General features: G+C 41.8%; 1 protein-coding gene across 4 annotated transcripts; it reads left to right on the top strand.

The window, feature by feature from the left end:
* The first annotated feature begins 202 nt into the window (after positions 1 to 202).
* Positions 203 to 20,446, top strand: Chd1 (chromodomain-helicase-DNA-binding protein 1). Of its 4 annotated transcripts, none has more exons than XM_086975776.1 (11): positions 203 to 274; positions 3,121 to 3,314; positions 3,910 to 4,024; positions 4,767 to 4,868; positions 5,008 to 5,060; positions 8,933 to 9,472; positions 9,766 to 9,866; positions 12,613 to 12,790; positions 12,937 to 15,571; positions 15,869 to 16,578; positions 17,597 to 20,446. In XM_086975776.1, the coding sequence occupies exons 1-10, from the start codon at positions 218 to 220 to the stop codon at positions 16,550 to 16,552; spliced, it is 4,659 nt and encodes a 1,552-aa protein (XP_086831902.1). In that variant the 5' UTR covers positions 203 to 217; the 3' UTR covers positions 16,553 to 16,578; positions 17,597 to 20,446. The 4 variants fall into 4 exon arrangements, with proteins under 4 accessions (XP_086831902.1, XP_086831900.1, XP_086831903.1 ...); XM_086975774.1 differs by having other exon boundaries at positions 9,766 to 9,941; XM_086975777.1 differs by lacking the exon at positions 203 to 274 and adding an exon at positions 1,208 to 1,510 and having other exon boundaries at positions 9,766 to 9,941.
* Positions 20,447 to 22,350: the final 1,904 nt, after the last annotated feature.

The raw sequence follows: 22,350 nt of genomic DNA, 5'->3' as shown, positions 1-22,350 counted from the left end.
CGTTGTCACGCATCATCACGAACCTACTGTCGGCAGCGGCAGCGGCGGCGGTGGCAGCAGCAGCGGCGGCGGCGGCAGCAGCAGCAGAACTTGCACCACCATCAACATCACTAGCTCAGCTTCAACGAGAGCAGAGAGTGGCGCTCGTCAATCGGCTACGTAGACAGACATGCTGGAGCGGACGAGGGGGCCAGCAAGCGAGAGCGCCAGACGGAGGATGGCAGCAGCGGCGTCTGCTGCCGCCACTGCTGCGGTGCGACCGCCGCTAGAAAACGTAAATAGCGCGATGAGCGATCGTCGCAGGTGATGGTCAACAGGCTAGCGCAGGGCCCGAGTACTAGGAATTGTAGCGGTAGTGGCGGCGGTGGCGGCAGTAGTAGTGGTAGTGGTAGCAGTTATAGAAGCAGCAGCGGCTGGCAGCGAATAGCTAAAGCTAACAGGGGAGCGAGCGAGCTGCCTGGCGCGCAGGTGCGCAGTCGACGGACCGCCCGCACGCTCGCGCACAGCCAGCTAAAATAACTATCAGCATTCATAATTATTACCTTGGTATATATGGTAGCTACAGATAGGTAGGTATTGGTTATTGGCAGCGCGCGGTGCTCACTACATCGACTGCAGTTGGCTGCGGCTGCAAAAATAAGGGAGAGGAATTAATCGTGGACCCGCGCACTGCGAGAGTTATTTTTGTTTGAGCTTACGGTCGCGTTGTAGCTTGCGTTTATACTTGACGTCTGTGAAATATTCGATAGTTGCGTGTTCTTGAAGAACGGCAACGATAAGTGGGTTCGGTGTCGGTGATTTTTGTAAATTTCATGTTTGTCGCTTTGTTGAGGCGCGAAATTTCAAAAAAGACTATGAGCGAAGTAAATTTTATCTAACCGTACGTTACACGTGTCGAAAAACCCTGATTAATCACTGCGGACGTAAAAAGATTGAGATCTAATTTCGCTGACACTATGAATTATGAACTATGGACAAATTTAGCGTCCAGAAGTGTCATTTTAACGGTAGGAACAGCGACATATGGGAAAGCTCTGTCAGACACACGTATCCGCGCCGTACCTAGCAGTAAATTTCACTGGGAAACTATGTCCCATAGGCATATCGAGCACTTCCTTGCACATGTCGGTCATATCATTAGCAAAGGGACGTGCAAACTTACTTTTCATTTCGCACTTACGCTAAACATACTGGCCGATGTATCACTCCGCCAGAATCCAAGTTTGGCGGGCGCCACTGGCCTGCCACCATTGGATCTGGTTTGTAACACGGTCGTCCGGCGGAGCGATCCGCTGACTGTGAGGTTGCTGCTATCATCTTGCCTCTTGTTTTGTGGTGCGCTTTTGCGGGCCGCAAGAGCCGGCCCCCCGAGTCCCCGCGGCTGTCCAAGTGACCCCGAGGGGCCGTTCAAGACGAAGCACGCGGCCCCGGCCGAGGCCTCCGCGACGCGACGCACGCCGCCGCTCGCCCGCTCGACGGCTGGCCAAGCTGAGCATTAGCCATGGCGTTGGTAGGTGCCCCTGAAGATGTCGTGGAATCGGTGAAATTCAGCCCCCAATTAACCCCCGGCTAATTATTCTGTAATTGTGTGTGTTCTTCAAAGTGTAAGACGGCCACGGATGACGAGGTCCATAGGTCCACGTGGCTAGCTAACAGTCAACTTGGTGTTGGCCACAGTTTTCCCGGCAATCGGCACTCTGGCGGTCCGAAACTAAACGATTTTGACAGCTTTCAATCAACTTTTCAACTTTTCCAGATTTCCAGGGGTTGAGGGGGTTTGTTTGCACACAGAAAATGGCCATGCCCATTGATGGCACTTTGACGCCTACCAAATGTTCGCTGCGTTTCAGTCGTTTTTTCCCCACTCCGTAAGTGTTCGAAAACTGTCAGAGCTCTATTACCAACTTTTTAATGATTTCCGAACTCTGGAAGACAACTATTTCACAATTTACGCACTTTAGGCTTAGTATGGTAATGGGATTTTCGCTCTGAATATGTGCCTTTAGGCCAATGGAACTGGATGGTTTTCGAAGCATCTGACCACCAAATGAAGGCGGCCGACCAGCTGATGCCGGAGATGGTCCTCCTCCTGTCACTTACGAGTCGATTTAGATGCTCCAGCAATAAGCCACTAACCAGCGTGACCCCCCCCTGATAAGGTGACCACTACAAATATCGAAGTGTGATCGTTGTGTGTTTTGCAACTTGCCTTTGCCTCTCTGTCTAGCCGCAGAGCAAACGCGAACATACTCATCCGGCTAACAACAGTGGTCGTCGTCGGCGCTGCTTCTGGACTGCACTAGCCGGCTCCGCCGCTGGCCTACCTACCTGGATTCCTACCTCCCGGTAGGACAAACGAATGATGGTACCGAAACAGCAGGTTCACACCAGAACACGTCCGGAGCATTTCGATCGGCCAGAAAGTGCATACAACCTTACAATGGTCCCTACACATTGTCGATGGTGCCCCGCTCCCCAATCGAGTGTACTGTGTGATTCGAATGGCCACGTGCGTTTGTCACGGAAACCACTACCACCACGACCCGGCTCGTCTATAGTGTAGGGCCTCCATGACCATGTGCTTCTGACGGATAGAATAGTTCGCGCGGTGGCTAGTCAGCCAGTGGGATACGCCCCGGTAACGATGATCGGCTACGACCGACAAGTCAATATTCGAGCGTGCCTTACTTTGCCTTTGTGCTCTACCTTGTCCCGTGCCGTACTCTAGCTGGGGCCTCGGCAACAACCCAACGTAGTTCTTAACAAATCCAAGTGAATCTCAGACCCTGCGTAAAATACGCAATCGTTCTCCCAGATTATACATGTTCTCACTTGCATCTATGGAGACACATGTGCTACTCGACATCCTCACGCACACACACACACACTTAGATACACTGACACAGTATGGGCACAGTACGTTACGTGTCTAGTACTGCAATTAATTCCGAATGATTGTATCATCGTCGATTCGTTCAAACGGTCCGGTATTGACGATTTTTTGCTGTGTTTTTTGCGTGTTTGTTTTGTGTCGTCTCCTCTCTGTGTTACGTGTCTGTTTCATCCTGCTGCGGCTTTGTACATGTACACTGTTCATGCTGATCCTGATGAATATTGCAGCGTGACGAACATGATAGTGACATTAGTTCGAGCTCCGTGGGCGATTCATCAGATTCATCTGGATCAGAGGACAACGGATCGACGTCAGCTCACAATGAGAGCCATGATACGTCCGAGGTGACCCAGCTCGACGCCTCAACAACCACCTCTAACACTATACAGAACCATCAGGTTGAAGACAACAACGACAACAGGTAATAGCACTAACAAGAGCGAATGATAAGGCGTCTTTTTTCAGTAGTGATTGCCTCGTTGTTAAAGATACATTTGCTGTCGTGCATTGTTCCTGTATCTCGTTATTATTTAGAGTTCCTCCGTGTCTTCAACACACAGCGCAGTGCGGTGCAGCACGGATAAATAACGCCCTATCCGTTATATTATCTGTACGTCAGAAACAGTGGCGACTTGGCGACAGCTTTTTGAACACGTTGTGGTTCCACTATTTTATGTCGTATGATTAAATAGTATATAAAGATGAAGATGTGCCCGCTTCTTGCCCAGATTAATTTCTAGTAAGCAGAGTGAATACCATCATCACATTTTGGGTTAGTTTAGCTATCATGTAGTGGCGCTTATAGTTGTTATTGTTAAATACAGCCGTGTTTCTGAATTCATTTGCGTCAGTATAGTGAATATGATCAGAGCTGTCTGCAGCGTGCGTTGAGTAATAACGTAAACGGCCGCTTTAGTAGTGGAGTCTGTATTTACTTTCGATAACGTTGATGGCATTATCTAACTGCTGAATATTTGTTTTTGATTTTATGTTCGCTAACCTTCGCCGTATGTCAGTGATTCAAGCGACTCCGACAGCGATCAGAGCTCACAGGGAGCGCACTCCGTAACTTCATCGGACAGCGAGCCCGACGCTCCCGCAATCACTGCAGCTCCAAAAAAAAACCCCGGCGTAAGAAACCATCTAAATGCGTTGTTCTAGTTGGTATACCTTTAGTGTACATGTGTCTGTGTCGTCACTTCAGAATCCCTTTTATCGTATCAGGTTCTTCTTGAAACGATGCGGATAGCAAACCGTTGCGATTAGATTAGGCGTGAACCCATCGGCTTGACATGCCGGAATCAGGGATAGAAATTTCCTTTCTTCCACGCTTCTTCTCACGGCCGCTCATTCTGCTCAGTAACTGTGGTTTCTGGCCACATGTATAGAGCAGTTTAAAGCACATCCTATATGTTTTGACGCAAATTAACATCTCAACAAAGGAATGTCGTTCGGCACATATACTTTTATTTTCGTGGTGAAGGAACCATAATCGGTATCGATATATAAAAGGCAGTTGCATTGGTTTCAATAAAAGCAAATAGACATGGTATTCAAATCAAGCTCCCTTGGAACTTTAAGACATAACCAAATTTATTGAGTTAATTTAGTTCATAGTCTAAGCCTAACTTAACCATAGATAGTTAACTAATACGGCTCAGCAACAGCTAATGACCACCGGTCCAGTACGTTTTTCTATGTTTAGATTAGGTCCAACATACCTTGATTAAGACATGATGATCTCATAGATGTCTGTTTGATAGAATATTTACCTCAAAGCACATTGATACTAGGTAAGGAATAAAGTGTTAAGTTTTACCAGAATTGTTTAGGGTACCAGTTCATTTACTCCAAAATTCATGCTGTATTACAGCGAGCTGCACAAAGTCGGCGAAATGAGAAACCATGGGAAGAAGATCCGGACATGTATGGAGTTCGGAGATCTGGTAGAGCCAAGCCAGTCACCAAACGATTTGTACGCCTTTAACACTGCTTCTCGAAACTCTACATAATATATTATACAATTTGACACTGTTTGAAATTAAAAGGCGAAACAATAATTAATTTAAACAATGAACAGTACATCTAAACTAACACGCGCGTGTTAATTGCAGACGGTTGAAGTTAAATCAACAAGCAACAATAGCAGAAAATCTCAACCACGGAAGTAAGTTCTCGAAAAACTTAGATCTGCTTGTAGATAACAACTTAGATCTGTTTATATCTTTATTTATACCTATACTACCAAAACTGTGTTTATGCAACCCAAATCGGCTTTTTAGACTTGTCGGATTGAGCTAATTTTTCTGAGCTGCTAGAGTTTCATTTTGGAACAAGCTGCGCGTAACACGGAATCGATTATATATATCTCAGATTGTTAACAGCGAATTTTTAAACTAGTCAGGATAAAATGATAGTTTTTTTAATGTGCGTTAGAGACAACAAGTTATTTTTTCTACACTTGTTTCAGCGCTCGGGCATCGTCTGAGCAGCTATATAATTACCATCAGTTTTGATAAGTGATTTTTCTATTTATAGCTTTTCGAAGTAAATCGGTAGTGAGACATGCTTGACCACTAGTTGCCCTCTTTAAGCTATGGAAAGCCGTGTAATAACATTGACCTATACTTGAAGCGAATTGAATTTATTATTGGATATTCAATCCTTGTCCGATTTAGAAAAAACTTAGGCATGGCGATGAAGTCAGACGTTGCCATCAAGTACCGAGACTCCGTGTACTCGATTGCGATGCCAACCGTCGATGTCTTTTGAAGAGCTCGATATAGCGGGTTGGCTTTATTGTGATTATTATTTCACTGTAAATGCCTCCATTTCCGGTTCTTGAAACGTTTCACGATTGCCGCACTGCGCTTTATTGCCTAACGTTTTCATTAAACTTCAATGAATTTTCGCAGCGCTGTAGTCTTCGAGGATCAAGAACTGGACACAAACATTGATTTTCGAGGCCAGAAAATGTTTTTCGTCCTTAATTCATTTTCTCCAGATTAAACTCAACCGTGCTTCGCTTTCGGGGTGTCGAGAGTATTGGAGTACCTATCAGTTGAATTTCATCTGTTAGCGGCGCATGGTTCAAAAATTAGTTTTAAAATCCGCTGGATTTACTTGTAAAAGTCGAATACTTTCCCGAAGACTATAAGGTGTCTTCCTTCATGATGCGTAATCTAATTGGTGAAGTGAATGGGAAAATCTAAGTAAACTGATTCGTTCGCTTCTATTGGATAAATATTTTTTATCGGGTGATACCATAATTTTAAGTGGAACAATAGGATAAATGCAACAGGGTATTGGAATTGTAGTACCGTTTCTATTGAAAGAAAGGAATAACTGTAAAAGGGCTTGCGCCCGGGTTAAAGGTTCAAGCTGACGCTTCGTGCGTGGCTGAAAGCTAATTTTGCATACGCAAGTTAAGCAAAATGCATATGGTCTTATATTAACAATTTTGAGATCAAGCTTAGTTATTGCTTCAAATAGGAGGATACATGCAATGTGTTAGCGGATTAATTGCAGTGAAGTAGCCACCATGCAAGCATATTTTAATAGGAAAACGGAATAATTGCAGCGAGGTAACTAACCAGTATCAGAACAGAATAACAGAATAACTAACCAGAAAGTTATTGACTTCGAGTAAGAAGTAGAGCTATTTTTGCTACACTACAGAGAGTTGCAGCGGAATAACATAATTATTTATAAAAGAGTTTCAGAAAGACTGCAAACGTTTGTTAAAAGATAGGTCTGGAATAAAGCAATAGCTTATGTTAAGGGTTGGGTACGACACAAATCAAATACTAGAACAGGCTGATAGGATAACTACAGCGTGGCAGTAATACTGTTCAACTATTATAGTGGGAGAACGGAATAAGTAAAGTAGGATGACTCCTTCGGCATTGATGTCAATGATAGATTGACTAAACTACAAAAATAGAGTTACTGCAACACCATATCTTCAATGAAATAATGCACTTGCTGCTGCTGAACCTCAGACAAATTGGAACGAAATAACTTCAAAGCTTTAAGTCTGCGATTAATTATAGTTCTGGTAGTATAGAACAAATTCGATAGTTCTTTTTCGGGTGATATCTGTCCCATTAAAATATTTTCTAACTTGATGTTTCGGATATTTTATACGTGTTTATGAAAAAGTTGTAGGGATTGATAAATGGGGAAAGCTTTTTCATTATTGATAGATTATCTTGATAAGCTGAGTGAAGATGCACTATTACGTATTATGATGTACTACTATGAGATATTGAAAAAGAGCTCAAAATGGCGAACAATTAGATCCTATTTGGAAAAAAAACTGATCTGAAGAAATTTTAAATTATTTTTTGAGCGAATTTTTTTTACATGTCAGTTGAAGCAGCTGATAAAGTGAACAGTTTCGCTGCATGATTTTTCTCCAAATATTTTCGTTTTAAGAGAAATACTAAGATATCAAGACTATTTTTTGTGTAAAGCATTACCTCATTGACAGCATTGATTTGTGGGCGTCAGTCAAAGAATCGGTGAATTAAGTGAAGGTGCAACACATCTCTTTATACCTAAAATAAATATTTCAGCATGAAAAGGGCCAAAAACTGAATGTGGCAATTGTTGTGAATATCGGAATTAACATTTTTTGCATAAAGGTTTATGTTAAATGGGTATTTCGTAGTACCAATCAAAAGCTCGCGAGGAACTAAATCAAAATATAATTTATGTTTTTATACCTAATTCTCAGTTTTGGGGTTGAAAATGATATTTGAAAAGTAAAGCTTTAGTATGCAGTGTGGAAAATATTTTTTTTGCTATTAGTCGATAGATCTCGACGCGCTGATAGAAAAATGCCTGATTATACATGTTTTTATACATGAGTGGGTATTTTTGAATGAAAGTGGTGAAAATTGTATTGGTCCAGTCCGTTTACTTACATAAGAATAGGCTAAGGGTGCCTTTTTGAGATGGCGGTAAGCTGCTTTTTGAACGAATTTTTAATGAAAAAAAACATCATGAAACATTAATCATATATTTTTTTTTAGTTTGTTATGTGGAGCTACTTACCATGAACAGGATATAAAGAATAAAAAAATTAAAGCCTTTGTGACGTCCCGGAACAGAGTTAGTGGATCAGTCAAGACGTATCAGTTCAAATATATATGTATAAACGTGCAACCATTTATTTTTACATAATATCTAAGCCCTAAACTTACTGAACAGAGTCAGTCTCCATTTAATGTCAGAAAAATGTCAGAGTAAATATCAGAAAAAAGATTTAAAAAATCTCTAAGCTTCGGTGAAGACCAAAAATATCAAAAAAAAAACAAAACTTTATTAAATTATTTGGGTCTATCAATCTCAACATCTGCTAAAAGTCGGTTGTCCATATTTCTGTGCGTTCTGAAGATAAGAGTCAATAAGCTATAGCTAAAAAAAATAGTTACACTGTGGGAATATATCTAAAGTGGACGAGGCTATATATGTCTCGTTCGAGCTAAGTTTTTTAACGAACATACTAGAACAGGTTAATGACATAATTACATAGGGGCTACGGGTTAGGTGGGGTTAAGTGATTGTAAAGGGTAAGTGTTGATATTTTTTATAGTATAGCTTAGAGTGGGTGTAACATCAGCGAATCAGATTAGTTAAACAATGCCTGCGGGCCTGTCTAGTAGTTATATAATGATCATCTCCGTATTAGCGACCATCCTTCTTGATTCGTATTCAACGACTCTTTAATTGTTAATTTAATTAAATCATAATTCGTTTGTCTGTTTTGTGTGGCCAGCCAAAGAAGAATGTGGTAAGAATTTCCAATACGACAATTTGAACTTAAATTTTAATGGAGCTCGAATATACTTGCGCGTTCAGTTATAGTTGTAATGGAGCCGTCACTCCAATCAATCGATCACAACTTTCAGTCTTCTCGGTTCTTATTGATTGATTTCATTAAATTAAAATCGCACCATCGACCATAATAATAGTGATGACGATGGTTGGTTCAGAGAAGTTTATACATAATGCTACGTGTTTACTGACTTGTAGGGAGCGCGGTTGGAGTGAAGATAGCGATAGTGCCGGCTCAGAACGGCCAGCTCCAAAACGACGTCGAAAGCCACCGGCCGTTGCCTCTCCATCGTTTGATGATGACGACTATTCTGAAGATGAGGTTGTTCAGAGGGCGTCAGCACGTCGCGGCACCCGGCAGCGAGTGTCCTACAAGGAGGAGCGAGAAGACGAGACGGACGAAGATGATCTCATGTCCGTCGATGGTGAGGATACGAATAATGGCGTTGTCGAGGAAGACAATGCTGAGGCGGTCGAGAAAGTGTTGGATAAACGGATGGGCGTAAAAGGCGCTACCGGGTCTTCAACGACGATTTACGCCGTTGAGAAGAACGGCGATCCTAACCGAATTGCAAATGAGCCAGGAGTTGAGCTCGAGCAGCAATTTCTTATCAAGTGGAAGAACTGGTCGCACCTACATAATACTTGGGAAACTATGGAAACGCTACAAAACCAAGGTGTGAAGGGTCTGAAACGGGTCGATAACTTTCTCAAAAAGGAGGAAGAACTTCAGGCTTGGTAAGTACATAAACTTCTTAGACAATGTACGTTTAGTCATCTTTGCTGCTTCATTTATCCGAATAATTCAGAACAAGGTAGCTTCAAGAAAGGTCCACAAAGGCATACATTCCGCCTTATTATATGTTATTTATTTAGCAATGATAACTATACAGAAACAGTGCTGTCATACATGCTGTATTCACTTCTATGATAGGTCTATGATCAATTTCTATTAACTCGTGCCTTTTTGTTTATTATTCACTCGTAATCTTATCACCGGCGTTGCTGTGACTCCTTCGCATGTGTTGTAGGAAAGACAGTGCAACCCCTGAGGAGATCGAGTACTTCGACTGCCAACAGGAGATGTCCGAGGAACTATACATCCGCCACCAGGTGGTGGAGCGGATCATATGTGAGTTGCCTGCCGGGGCCGAGCATCCCGACCCCGTGACAGAGTACCACAACTCACTACATCGCCTAAGTCAAGGTATCACCCACGACGAGCCAACTGCTATGTGCCTGGCCTTGACCGTCCGCTAGACAGACAAATGGTCACATCACTTCAATATTTCATCAGCCTATCTATCTCTTTTTTCAATTCATTCTACATCATCATTTGCCCTTGTGCATCCAGAGATATCTTGTTGGACGCTAGTGTCAGTTATATGTACTGCTTTTAATTATCGCATTCTTTGCACGGTACGAATTTGTCACGTATTCATTTATCCATGATTTGGAACGAAAGGTGTACGCACTCCTCTAGGAAACAACCGCGAGGAAACTTTTACACTGTTTGCTTGACCTGGTGGTTTCGACAGCGATATCATCATGATATCATTTAGATAGAATTTTCAGCCGATAACCTGTAACCTTTGCTCGTTGTGATACACCTCACAAACATCGACGCATGCTTGGCAACAGGGTAACTGCCAGATCGTTGTTTCTATCATCAGCAATGTTTGATCGCGCAGATCGAAAGTTGTACATGGCCTTCCATCGTCTGTTAGATGACGTTCAGGATGAACTTCAAACATTTTGAATTCTTGCGCTTGACCTAGTTGATAATAATGTTGTGCAAACCTTGATTGTAATTGATATGTCTGCGATTCATTATAGCAATCAAGACTAAATCCCGAATATGCAGAAACCCTTAGATTTGAAAAAAAAGCCGGCTGCATTCAACCGTGTGTTGCCTGAACCATATGGTGTACCGTACTGCCTTAAGCGGCATCATCCTTTTATAGTTAGGTATTATTAATGCTAAATCCTGACGACGCTCATCGACAGACTTATAACCACGATCTCGGCTGCAGTTGAATTTCTCATTACCCGTGGTGTGTTCTTTACACGGGTAAGCATGAGTTGCTGGTTTGTGTCCAGTCTCACATTGTAGATCATTGTTTCCTGTCCGCCTACAGCAAGTTTGACTTTCCATTGTTGAAACCTAATGGCTTTTAATATTGCAATTAATCGTGTCCGTCAAAAGGTTCTGTATTACTATTCTGGAACTAATTTTTTTCGGTTGACATAAAACTCGCATTTGTCGTTGTTGCTGATATGATTGCTGACCGTCAAGGTTGACTTTTTGTGGCTGATGTCAAGGTCAAGCAAGTGTACCTAGTGATCTCTAGAGATCGGTATTTGTGACTAAGTTGAAACCCATGCTGATCAACAAGATCAGCAAGGACCTCAGTTACATTAAAAAAATCTCGCCAGGTAACACATTAGCTCGCACATTGTTAGTGGCTCGATTTCCGAGCAGGTTATGCGTGCATTTGTCCGCTGTTTTTACAAGCATTTTGCCTTTTGGAATATATGCTCGCTTGTTTAAAACTTCAAATCTTTACGTTAACAAAATTATTTTTTTGTGCCGATCTCAGCGTTTACTCGCATATAATTCTTCGACGATGTTCGTAGACATCTGCATTGTCGTCTACTGGCAACGTCATTCTGTTTTATTCTCATTCATTAGCTAGACACGTCTGCCAATGACCCTTGTGGAATTATAATTCCACTATATACTTCCGCTGAAACTCGTACTTTGTATGTGTCTCTCACTTCCTCACGTCGTCGCGTAATCTTCTAGAATCATCATTTTGCTACTTAATTTACCTATCATTCATCATCCGCTCATAGTGCCACCATTTTTTTGCCTCAAGTTTGCAAGTCATAATCATCAGTCTATATATTGAGTGAGGGATCCATCAGCTATCGATCGGCGGTTAATTAATTGCCAGTGCGGAAGACCATGAAATCTAATCTGTCCGTATTCATCTAGTACGGGCCCATTATGTCATGCAACGTTCGTCAAACTCTTCGATCGTTCTTGATAGCGGGCAGGGCCTGGGAAGAGCATGAAATCGGGTCGTCGTGGTTGATATGTGAGAGGCTATACAACACACACACGCCCACATAGGAGACATACCTATACAGAGGAGATGAAAAATTATCAAAAATAATTTTAAAAAATACACTTCGTTTTTCTACTTTTGAAATGAACACATGAAAGTGCACATATAAATACAAAATTATTAAATACGTGTGCTTGAAACAATAATTATGACAATGTGTATGGCTGTTTATAGACATATTCCACTTGTATTTTTAATGGTAACTGTAGAGCGACTCTAACGAATAGAATTACATCCATAATACAATAGTTTGCAAATTATCATGATTACCGCTAGAAGCCTGATAGGTGGCCTATACTTCCATTTCACGCGTGCATTGTACGGTTTCAAACAAAGCATATATATATATATATATATATATAACTGATAACGTAATCTGAAGGGTGAAAATGGGGTGCATCGCTAACGGATGCGCCATTGAGTGTCGTATGCTGATCTTAAGCCTCCTAAATAGTAGATTTACAATATACTACTAATGACGGTTTTGTAGGTTTGTTTTTGGAACATATTTCCATGTGTATACCATCTGGTGCTAATAAGTCCCGCCAAGCTCTCGTGATTTTAGGTTCTAAATCCTTTGGCTAAACAGTATTAGTTTTTATATCAACAGCTGATTAGTTTGATAATTACTAGCCAGGCAGCAACGCGACAAACCTTTTGGCTGACAGATAGCCAACTTAAAGAACGATTCGGCGCCTGATTATTATTTGTTGTCTTTTTTGCGTACTATTACTAAAATTTCTGTAGGCCGCAAAGATCGTGAAGGGGCACCTGGTGAGGTAGATTACTACTGCAAATGGGAAGGACTACCTTATTCCGAGTGCACGTGGGAGGATGCATCGCTGATTAGCAGCAAGTTCAGTCACATCATTGACGCGTTTCATGCTCGCCAAGCGAGTTCCACGATACCGAAAACGCAGCATAGGTTGGTATCCATACCATAAGTACTAACTTGTAACCCTCGTTATTAATTTGTTCTACCAGTTCTATTAGTGGATTTCGTAAATGATTATTGCAACAGTGCTCTAGTAATTATACAATATGTTATATTTTTTATGTACATCTTGTCAGGTTACTTAGTTGTCGACCGAAATTCCATAACATCAAGCGGCAACCCGATTATGTTGGCGGTCCAGAGCGTCTTCATCTGCGGGACTATCAGCTCGAAGGTCTCAATTGGCTAGTAAACAGTTGGTGCAAAAATAATAGCTGTATCCTAGCTGACGAGATGGGACTAGGCAAGACAATTCAAACCATCTCATTCCTCAACTACTTATTCAATGAATACCAGTTGTACGGTCCGTTCCTAATGATCGTACCGCTATCGACGCTCGTCGCTTGGCAGCGGGAATTTGTCAATTGGGCCCCGGAAATGAATGTCGTAACGTATTTAGGCGACGTCAGCAGTCGAGAGCTGATTCGGGAGTTCGAATGGTTTGTGACGGGTACAAAACGAATCAAATTCAATGTGCTGCTTAGCACACCTGAGATCATGCTAAAAGACGGTAGCTACATTAGCGATGTGGAATGGGCAGTGTTGGCCGTAGATGAAGCGCATCGGTTAAAAAACGACGAAGCACAACTTTATCGAACTTTGCGGGATTTGCGGACAAAACACCGCTTGCTAATTACTGGTACGCCGTTGCAGAACTCTCTAAAAGAACTCTGGGCGTTACTTCATTTCATTGAACCGGAAAAGTTTCCGCATTGGGACTCATTCGAGAAAGAGCATAAAGACACTCAGGATAAGGGATATAATAAACTGCATAAACAACTTGAGCCTTATTTGCTGCGTCGAGTGAAGAAGGACGTCGAAAAGTCACTACCGGCCAAGGTCGAGCGAATCCTACGGGTAGAAATGACATCACTACAGAAACAGTATTACAAATGGATCTTGACGAAGAACTATAAGATGCTCACCAAAGGCTTAAAGGGCAGTCAAGCAAGTTTCGTCAATATTATGGTTGAATTGAAAAAATGCTGTAACCACGGCTTGTTGATTCGTGCGCCAGAGAATAACAACGGTCAAGATCCACTTACGCAACTGATTCGTGGTTCAGGTAAATTGCTACTTCTCGATAAATTGCTATGCCGGTTAAAAGAGACGGGCCATCGAGTACTCATATTTTCACAGATGGTTCGTATGCTGGATATTATTGGGGAATACCTGAAAATGCGTCGCTTCCAGTTTCAACGGCTTGATGGTTCGATTAAAGGAGAAACCCGGAAACAGGCGCTCGACCACTTCAACGCGGAAGGATCGCAGGATTTCTGTTTCCTCCTCTCCACTCGTGCCGGGGGTCTGGGCATTAATTTAGCGACGGCAGATACAGTTGTAATCTTTGACTCGGATTGGAATCCGCAGAACGACCTCCAAGCTCAGGCACGCGCACACCGTATCGGTCAAAAGAATCAGGTGAATATCTACCGGTTAGTTACGAAAGGCTCTGTTGAAGAGGATATCATCGAACGAGCCAAGAGGAAAATGGTGCTTGACCATCTCGTCATACAGAGAATGGATACCTCGGGCCGCACCGTTTTACATAAAGGAGGGCCTTCTACCAACAGCAGTAGTACGCCATTTAACAAGGAGGAACTGGCTGCAATTCTCAAGTTTGGTGCCGAAGACCTGTTCAAAGAGGAAGACAACAGCCAGGACGGTGGCGGGGGTGGGGAAGGCCAAGAAGGTGAAATGGACATTGACGAGATCCTTCAGCGTGCAGAAACGCGAGAAGATGTTCCAACAACGATGGGTGACGAACTTCTTGGTTCCTTTAAGGTGCAGTCATTCAACTTTAACGAGGAGGAGGTTTCTCAGACGCTACCTGACTATTCCGGTAAAACTTGGGAGGATATTATACCCGAAGCAGAGCGAAAAAAGATTGAAGAGGAAGAACGGCAGAGAGAACAAATGGAGTTGTATCTTCCGCCCCGACAACGAAGAACAAACTTTGCCGAACTGGAAGACGGTGGTGCAGAAGCTAACGAAAATCAGACAGTGAAACCGAGTAAACGAGGCCGGCCGGCGAGATCAAAGGAAACTCTGGGAAGCTTTTCAGATAATGAAATCCGTCGCTTCGTGAAGAGTTACAAGAAGTACCCGGCAGCGATGAAGAGGCTGGACGTAGTAGCTGCCGACGCCGATCTCCAAGATAAGGCTATGGTTGAATTGCGAAAGCTGGCAACAGTCTTAGAGAAAGGTTGCAGAGACTCGATGGTAATCGTAACACAAGCTAAACTAGAAGAGAAAGTACGAAAAAAAGAAAAGAAAGAACGAGGCGACGATGGTAAAGAAGAGGATACCGAAGAAGATACTAAGACCAAACATAAAAGGACCACATTCAAGTTAGGAGGTATACAGGTGAACGCCAAATCGGTACTAACGGCTATCGAGGAGTTAGCCATTCTCGATATTGTTATGCCGAGTACTCCCGCCGAACAAAGTTCGTGGCGTGCTGACTGTCCCTTTAAAGATCCGGGTTTTGGACGTGACTGGACGCCGCAGGATGACTCAAATCTTCTTCGTGGTATTTTCGAGTACGGGATGGGCTCATGGGATGCTATCAAGGCTGATCCTTCACTTCAACTTAAGGACAAGATTCTTCTGCCGGACCCCGAGGCGAAGCCGCAAGCTAAGCATTTGCAAAGCCGCGCCGAATCCCTGTTGAAATTACTCAAACGGATCAACAACAAGAAACAGAAGAAGGTTAGTTTATTTTTAAGCATTCTTTCAGAAAAATCCTTAACCGTCCATTTTTCCCAAGATTTAACTCTTGTGTACTCTAATACTTAATACATTAAATATTTATTCACTGCAGAACACAGCCATGTTAATACCGTCCTTCAAACAAAATACCACACGAATTGTGTGGTATTTTGTATTAATCTTAGCTGATTATATTCCGGACAATTCAAATAAGATCAGTTAGATTGGAAATGGAACCTCGAAGTCAATTGTTAAACAGATGTTTGTGTGGTGTTATCGTCATCTTTATTTTTTCAGTTGTTAGCGGCGCAGAAGCGGCGAGAACGAGCCGAAAAACGTCGCGAGGACAGCAGGCGCGAGAACGAAAGTCGGAAAGATAAAGAGAAATCGTCAAGCGGCGGTGGCAGTAAAGATCGAGAGAGGGAACGTGAAAAGGGATCGGATCGAGGGGGTGGTGGTGGGAGCAGCAGCAAAAGGGAGTCGTCACATTCGCATTCTAGCAGTTCGACTCATCATACGCACACAAGCTCCGGATCACGAGGCGGTGGGGGCGGAGGAGGGGATGCTATCGGTGCTATCGCGCTTGGTCCCGCCGGCAGTGGTAGTATTGACCCGATAGACGAGCTCCCGAGGGAGGTATTCAACGAGTGTAAGGAAAAGATGCGTCCCGTCAAGCGAGCTCTCAAACAACTCGATCCGCAAGACAGGTCACTCACACGAGACGAACAGATCCGCCAGATACGACGCTGCCTCGTCAAAATTGGGGATCGCATCAATGAGTGTCTCGAAGAATACCCCCATGATAAAGCTAGACAATGGCGCTCCTATCTGTGGGCCTTCGTCAGCAAATTTACCGACCTTGAGTCAAAGCAGCTATACAAGCTGTACAAGCACTCGCTAAAAAAAGGCAGCACGGAGGATTCGAATGGGGCGACTGGAACGCCTGGCGCGATGACAGGAGCGGCCGTTCCTGCTCCTTGAGTAGTTTCGAGGTGTTTGCTTCAGAGGTACGTATCTGATTAAACATTTGTTGCAAGCTACCAGTGTTATCATTTCATTTTATCAACTGTATAGAGTTAAATATTAAAGTGGCTGGGGTCAGATTTTAAGATGGCCTGAATGAGGTAGGCAATTTAAAAGCATGCTTATTTTCGCGGCAGAATAGTAAAGTTTGAAGTGTCCCTCCAGCAATTATCGCTATCAACTTACGGAGGAAGACTCTAATTGGGTTTGTCAATACACATTGGTTTTCAATTTATTTGTTCAACACAGTCGTTTTTGACTGGTCGCCGGCGGTTTCACAATTGCATCGGCCTGAAACTGACTGATATTAAAAACGTCTCTTTTCGTTAGACATGGGTGGGCTCCGTTATTGCGAAATTTTATGCGTACCCTGAAAATGGCGAAGAGGATTGAATAAAACCGAAAGATGTTAAGTAGGGTTTATATTTAAAAAGCTTGAAGACTACTCAAAATAAAACATGAAGTTGTTCTGATAATCTTGGATTTTGAGATATTAGCTCCTGATTTTGAGAAGAAAGTACCTATTTATAATTGAGTCGGCCAGATAAGCTCCAATGATTAATATCTTAGAAAAATGTTTTGTCTCAAAACGGCAAAAGGATTATTTTGGTCTTATGGGCTCTTATATTTTTGAAACTCTTCGCCTACTACCACGAAACTTAATACGCGTACCAATATTGCTTGAATCATATTTACTACTAAGCTATTATTTGCCAATTGAAGAATTATTTTGCTAAATAGTTCAAGTCCCGAATTGAAATTGTAATCAAGATAAACGGAAATTACATTGAATAAACATGACCGTCAGGACTGACGCAATGTCAACGCAATTTTCGTTAGCATATCTGTTTGTTGCTTAAATACAGTCTTAGAAACAGCTTACCTATAAGTTGTTTCCAAGACTGTAAGTTTAAGCAAACTACTATATATACAGCTGATGTATATAGCTATAGCTGATATATATCGGCTGTGGCCAATTAAATAATTTTCGTATAATTTCAGAGCTATACAGAACTGGAGCGATTGATTCCCGGAAGGTGATAAACAACGTACTACGCAAAAGTTACTACAACAACTATTTCGGATCCGACTTGACGACGGGTGAATGCATTCTGACGACAATGACAATAATAATAAGACTTGCTCTGGATTTATTGGTAGAAATTAAAAGCACATGGTGAATGTAGAATGAATGTAGGAAACTGCATCGACTTAGCGAGCTAGCTTTAGCAGATGAACTGAACGGTAGGTGGATTGATGGCGTAGCGGACGACTATCTCGATCTGCCGTGATGATAGGTGACGGTGTCGAATGCTTTCGACGTCACCATGAGTGGAGTCATGGTGCCGCGAGAGAGGTTAGCAACTGTGCAGAGATCGTGGAGTGAGACGGTCGCGATTTGAGAGGGCTTGAGAAGGAAGCTTTGAAGTAGCATGTCTTCGTGGAAATCTTCCTAACGCAGACGTCTCTATAGTGATCCTGGCTGATGATCATCCTGATGTTGATAATGGTCATGGTGATGATACAACGGCTCTATTGGTGACACGACGGTAAAATGGATATTAACAACTATTATTATTATATTATGATTGCTAATAACTTATAATTATAACTGTAATCGAATAGATCGAGCCTGGACAGATCGTAGTCTTATATGTACGCTAAAGGAGGTGCAGATACATTTTCCCACTGAGCAGAGAAAGCATCTGCTGCTCGTTCCGCTGTAGTTTTCGCGAGTAAAAGTAATGCCCTCACAGCTGTATATTTTGCTTGTAGGAGGTATGATAGCTTAACATGAAATGAAGTTGAGCATAGGCACGATTGCAAACGTTGATTAATATAAAGGGAAAAGAAAGAAGAGGCAATTACGGTGGTGACCTTAGCGATGCTGATTATGATACTAACCATAACGGCGTCGACGGAGCAAAACGGACGGAGTTCGTTAAGCAAAAATACACACACACATACACATAATTGATTTAATTATATAGAGACCCATAACACAAAAATAAAACGAGAGCGTCGATATTCGAGCGGCAGGGGCGGAATCTGTTCAGGCGACGTTGAAGTGGCCAGTATACATCTCTTCATACATGATTCGCATACTATGACAATAGATATAAAGAAATCTAGAACGCACTGATACATTCACACATGAACACAACAACAACAACAATAACAACAAAATAGGAACAACAATTTGCTAGCCGCACGCGCATGTACGTAGAGAGAAAGGAGGAACGGCGAGAGACAGAGAGAGAGAGAGAGAGAAATCGAGCGAGCGAGAGAGAGCGAGCGAGAGAAAGAAAAACAAAAAATGTTATAGAAATATATACAGTGAAAAACAGATAAGAGCATAAGGTTCCGGCCAACGCTATATATTACATTAAAAAGCATAGGAAAGAAAATATGAGACGAAAGAAATGCACTAAGTTAAGGGAAGCGTGAGAAATTGAATTGAATGAAATATATATAAAAATATATATATATATATATAAAAAACGGACTCCAGTAGAAGGGATAGAGTATACGAAGAAGGCGAAAGTATCCCGAATTTTTTGAAGAGGGAAATGGTCGCGACAAAGAAAGCACACAGTGTCTAATAGTAAAGTAGTATTATAAAACAAATCGTGTAAAAGATGATGAAAAATATAGATGAACGAGTACCGAGTGTCATATATAAAAATACAAAAAGAAAAGCGAGCACGAAGAAAAGGTTAAAGAAATGAAGCAACCCATTATAGGGCGGGGTTAAGATCTCTTTCCTGTCCTTGTTTACGCTTTTTATTTCGGCTGGCTGGCAAGTTACTGTAATTATTGTACAGCGTTTTTGAGGGAGGGGGGTAAGGACGCGAAGAGTGCGATCTGCGGTGGCGAAGGCAGTGCTCCCATAGACACGAGGAGTCCTATATGTAATCTTCTACTAAACTCAAGCTTATTTGTTTTTTTCAAACTCTGAAAAGCCTAGCATTCCTTATTGTACTCTCCTTGCGGTTTTTCCCTTCTGTCTTTGCCCCATGTTGTCCTCTTATGACCCCGTAAATAACAGTTTTGATGATTATCTACATGGGAGCACGGCTTTCGTCGATTTAATTTTTGTATCGATAACAATGACTATGTTGATGATGATAGTACCACGACTATAATGACGAATATTGATAATGATTATGATGAGCATGCCGCTAATTAGTACGATAATAGTGATTACATAGAAGAGACAGGAGAAGTAGGCCGAAAATTAAAATGTTGGTCTTGTCTGTATTTGTGGAGGCGAGTCCATCTTGGATAAGAAAGGCGAAACACAATGACCACGACACTACGACGGTGATGAAAAACACAAACAAAATTATGGATCATGCCAATGATCAGGATGAAGGAGAAGACTTTGATGATAACGATCATAATTAATAATAATGATGATTATGATAGTTTGCAGCTGCGACACTTGGCACAGAGTAAAGGCTAGGGTCGACTGGCTGGCTGCTTGGGTAGGTAACAAAACGAAATTGCGATAGAACGAACGACCGAATGAAATAGGGTGTGAAGTAATAAATGAAAAACGTAGGTAGCTATATACAGGGGATGGGCGAGGGCGAAGAAGTGGCATGATTGTAAAGGATTGCCTACGGGAGGTCGGGGTCGAGGCTGGAGGCGAACTCGATAGAGGCGCGTGTGAGAGGAAACATTGTGGAGACTTACGGGCGGGTAGTAGAATGGGTAACGACGAAAAACATGTTCCATATGCGTCGCTGTATTTGATCGGCCAGAAGCCCGTACCGGGAGAGCCATGTACATATGAACATTATGCGTGTGTACTATTCCCTAAAATAAACTACAATTATTTACAGACAACCAAGTGTCGTTATTACGCAGAGGCCTTATTTCGCTCTATTTCGTTTTACCTATAGATGAGAGGATATTTTTTTTCATACACAGAGGAAACGGAATCACAGAACTTTAACATGGATCTAATTCTGGATTCCTTAGATTGTAAATTATCAATAAAAGCTACTACAAGCGAACCTGCCAAATTTTGAAATGAAATAGACATTTGAACCACGTGCCAGTAACAGGTAAAATTTAGAGACGTAAGAGAATAATAGAAGGACAGACCCTAAATAATCACGGGCCTGACACATTACAATTGGTATTAACGGGAGAGCAGGGAATACGGTCCCCCTCGCGACCCAGCGTCTCTGGTCAAGAGGAAATTAGAGCCAGAATGGAGGATGGACTGGAACGGTTCAAAGGGAAGGATGACGAAATGACCGTCCCTGCAAGTCGTGGTTTCGAAGTAATATCAAATATATCCCGAACCATGACCCAAGCTGATAAAGAGGTCCAGGAAATTAGTAATGTATGGCATATTCCAGGTGCAATCTACAAAAAAACCGCCTGGGGCATACAGTCCCCGTAGACAAGGCATGGTTCAATTTCTAACACCTGCCAAAGAAGGACAAGGAGGTGGAATGACGTCGCTCTAAAGAAAGACTGAGTTTAATGACAGTGTCGAGCAGGTTCGGACGTAATGTGATAGTACAATGTACATATACCACTATTGATGTATTTCGAGAAGCCATAGATTAGGAAATTACAAATAAGAACGGGAATGGTAGATAGGTGGTAATCCAGAAGCTGCTAGAATGCCCGGACGAGTGCCTAAAAAAAATTAAAAAACAATAGTACCTTTAACGCACATTAACTATTCATCATTTCAGCCCAACTAGTTCCAAAGTTATTCCATTTCCAAGTTTACCGGATGCGTTTCCAACAGCCTAATATTAAATCGGATAATAAGTTTTTGCCAATTTCTTTTTGTGAACAGAAATTTTCAGGTTTGGTGTTGAAGAACACGTCCAGCCAGGTTTAGCAACTCCCTTCAATATCAAATGTGCGGTTCCTAACTTGAAACAAAACGAAAAAAATGGCAATATATTTAATGGAACTAACCATAAAACACGATATTTCAGAAAGAGTACACAACTAGTGTTAAAATGTTTTATGTTCAAAGTGCCATAGTGTTTAATTCAGATCCAAATGGTGCATTAAGACACAATACGTGTACACAACAGGACTCTTAACTTCATAATACAAAAACAAATACTTATGTGTTTTTAAAATATATAATATCAATCCTAAAAACACGTTGTCCCATAAACAACGTACTTTATTTTCTTGTCACCTTCTGGCACGCGCTTCTGTACATCGTTCGTCAGGTTTTTTGCCCATAATAGTCGACGTCTGAAATCACTTTTCTGCACACCACGACTCATTAGCACGCGTTCTTACAATAATATACAAGCTGTAATGTTCTAGAATATTAAGTGTAGAATTAACAGAATTTTGACTGAACACGAAGATAATGCTAGCGGGTTCTCTCTTGACCTTAAACATTTACTGAAGGGCGCCAGATTAGCTACCAGTCAGTAATATTTCTCTTTGATTTTAGTTTTCGTCACTTACCATTAAAGCGGCTTAGTATTAAATTTTCGGGTCAAATTAATTATATTAAATCAATTTAACCTAAATTAACTTAAAATAAGATTAACTTTACCATTAATTTAGATTAGAGGAAATTAATTTACCGCAGTACTAATTCTACCAGTACTAAGTGTACTAGTAGAATTAGTACTGCGGTACCTTCTAGCAGTTGTGATCATTACTACCTCTACTAACATTAATTAATACTGGTATTGGTTACTTATATGATTACTTATATTGATACTTATATATATTATTTACGAAATGACACTTAA

This window comes from Varroa destructor, unplaced genomic scaffold (genome assembly GCF_002443255.2).
Source record: "Varroa destructor unplaced genomic scaffold, Vdes_3.0 BEIS01000007.1, whole genome shotgun sequence".
NCBI lineage: Eukaryota > Metazoa > Arthropoda > Arachnida > Mesostigmata > Varroidae > Varroa > Varroa destructor.
The sequence above is the reverse complement of the archived record's forward strand: the minus strand, read 5'-3'. Positions and strand labels throughout refer to the sequence as shown.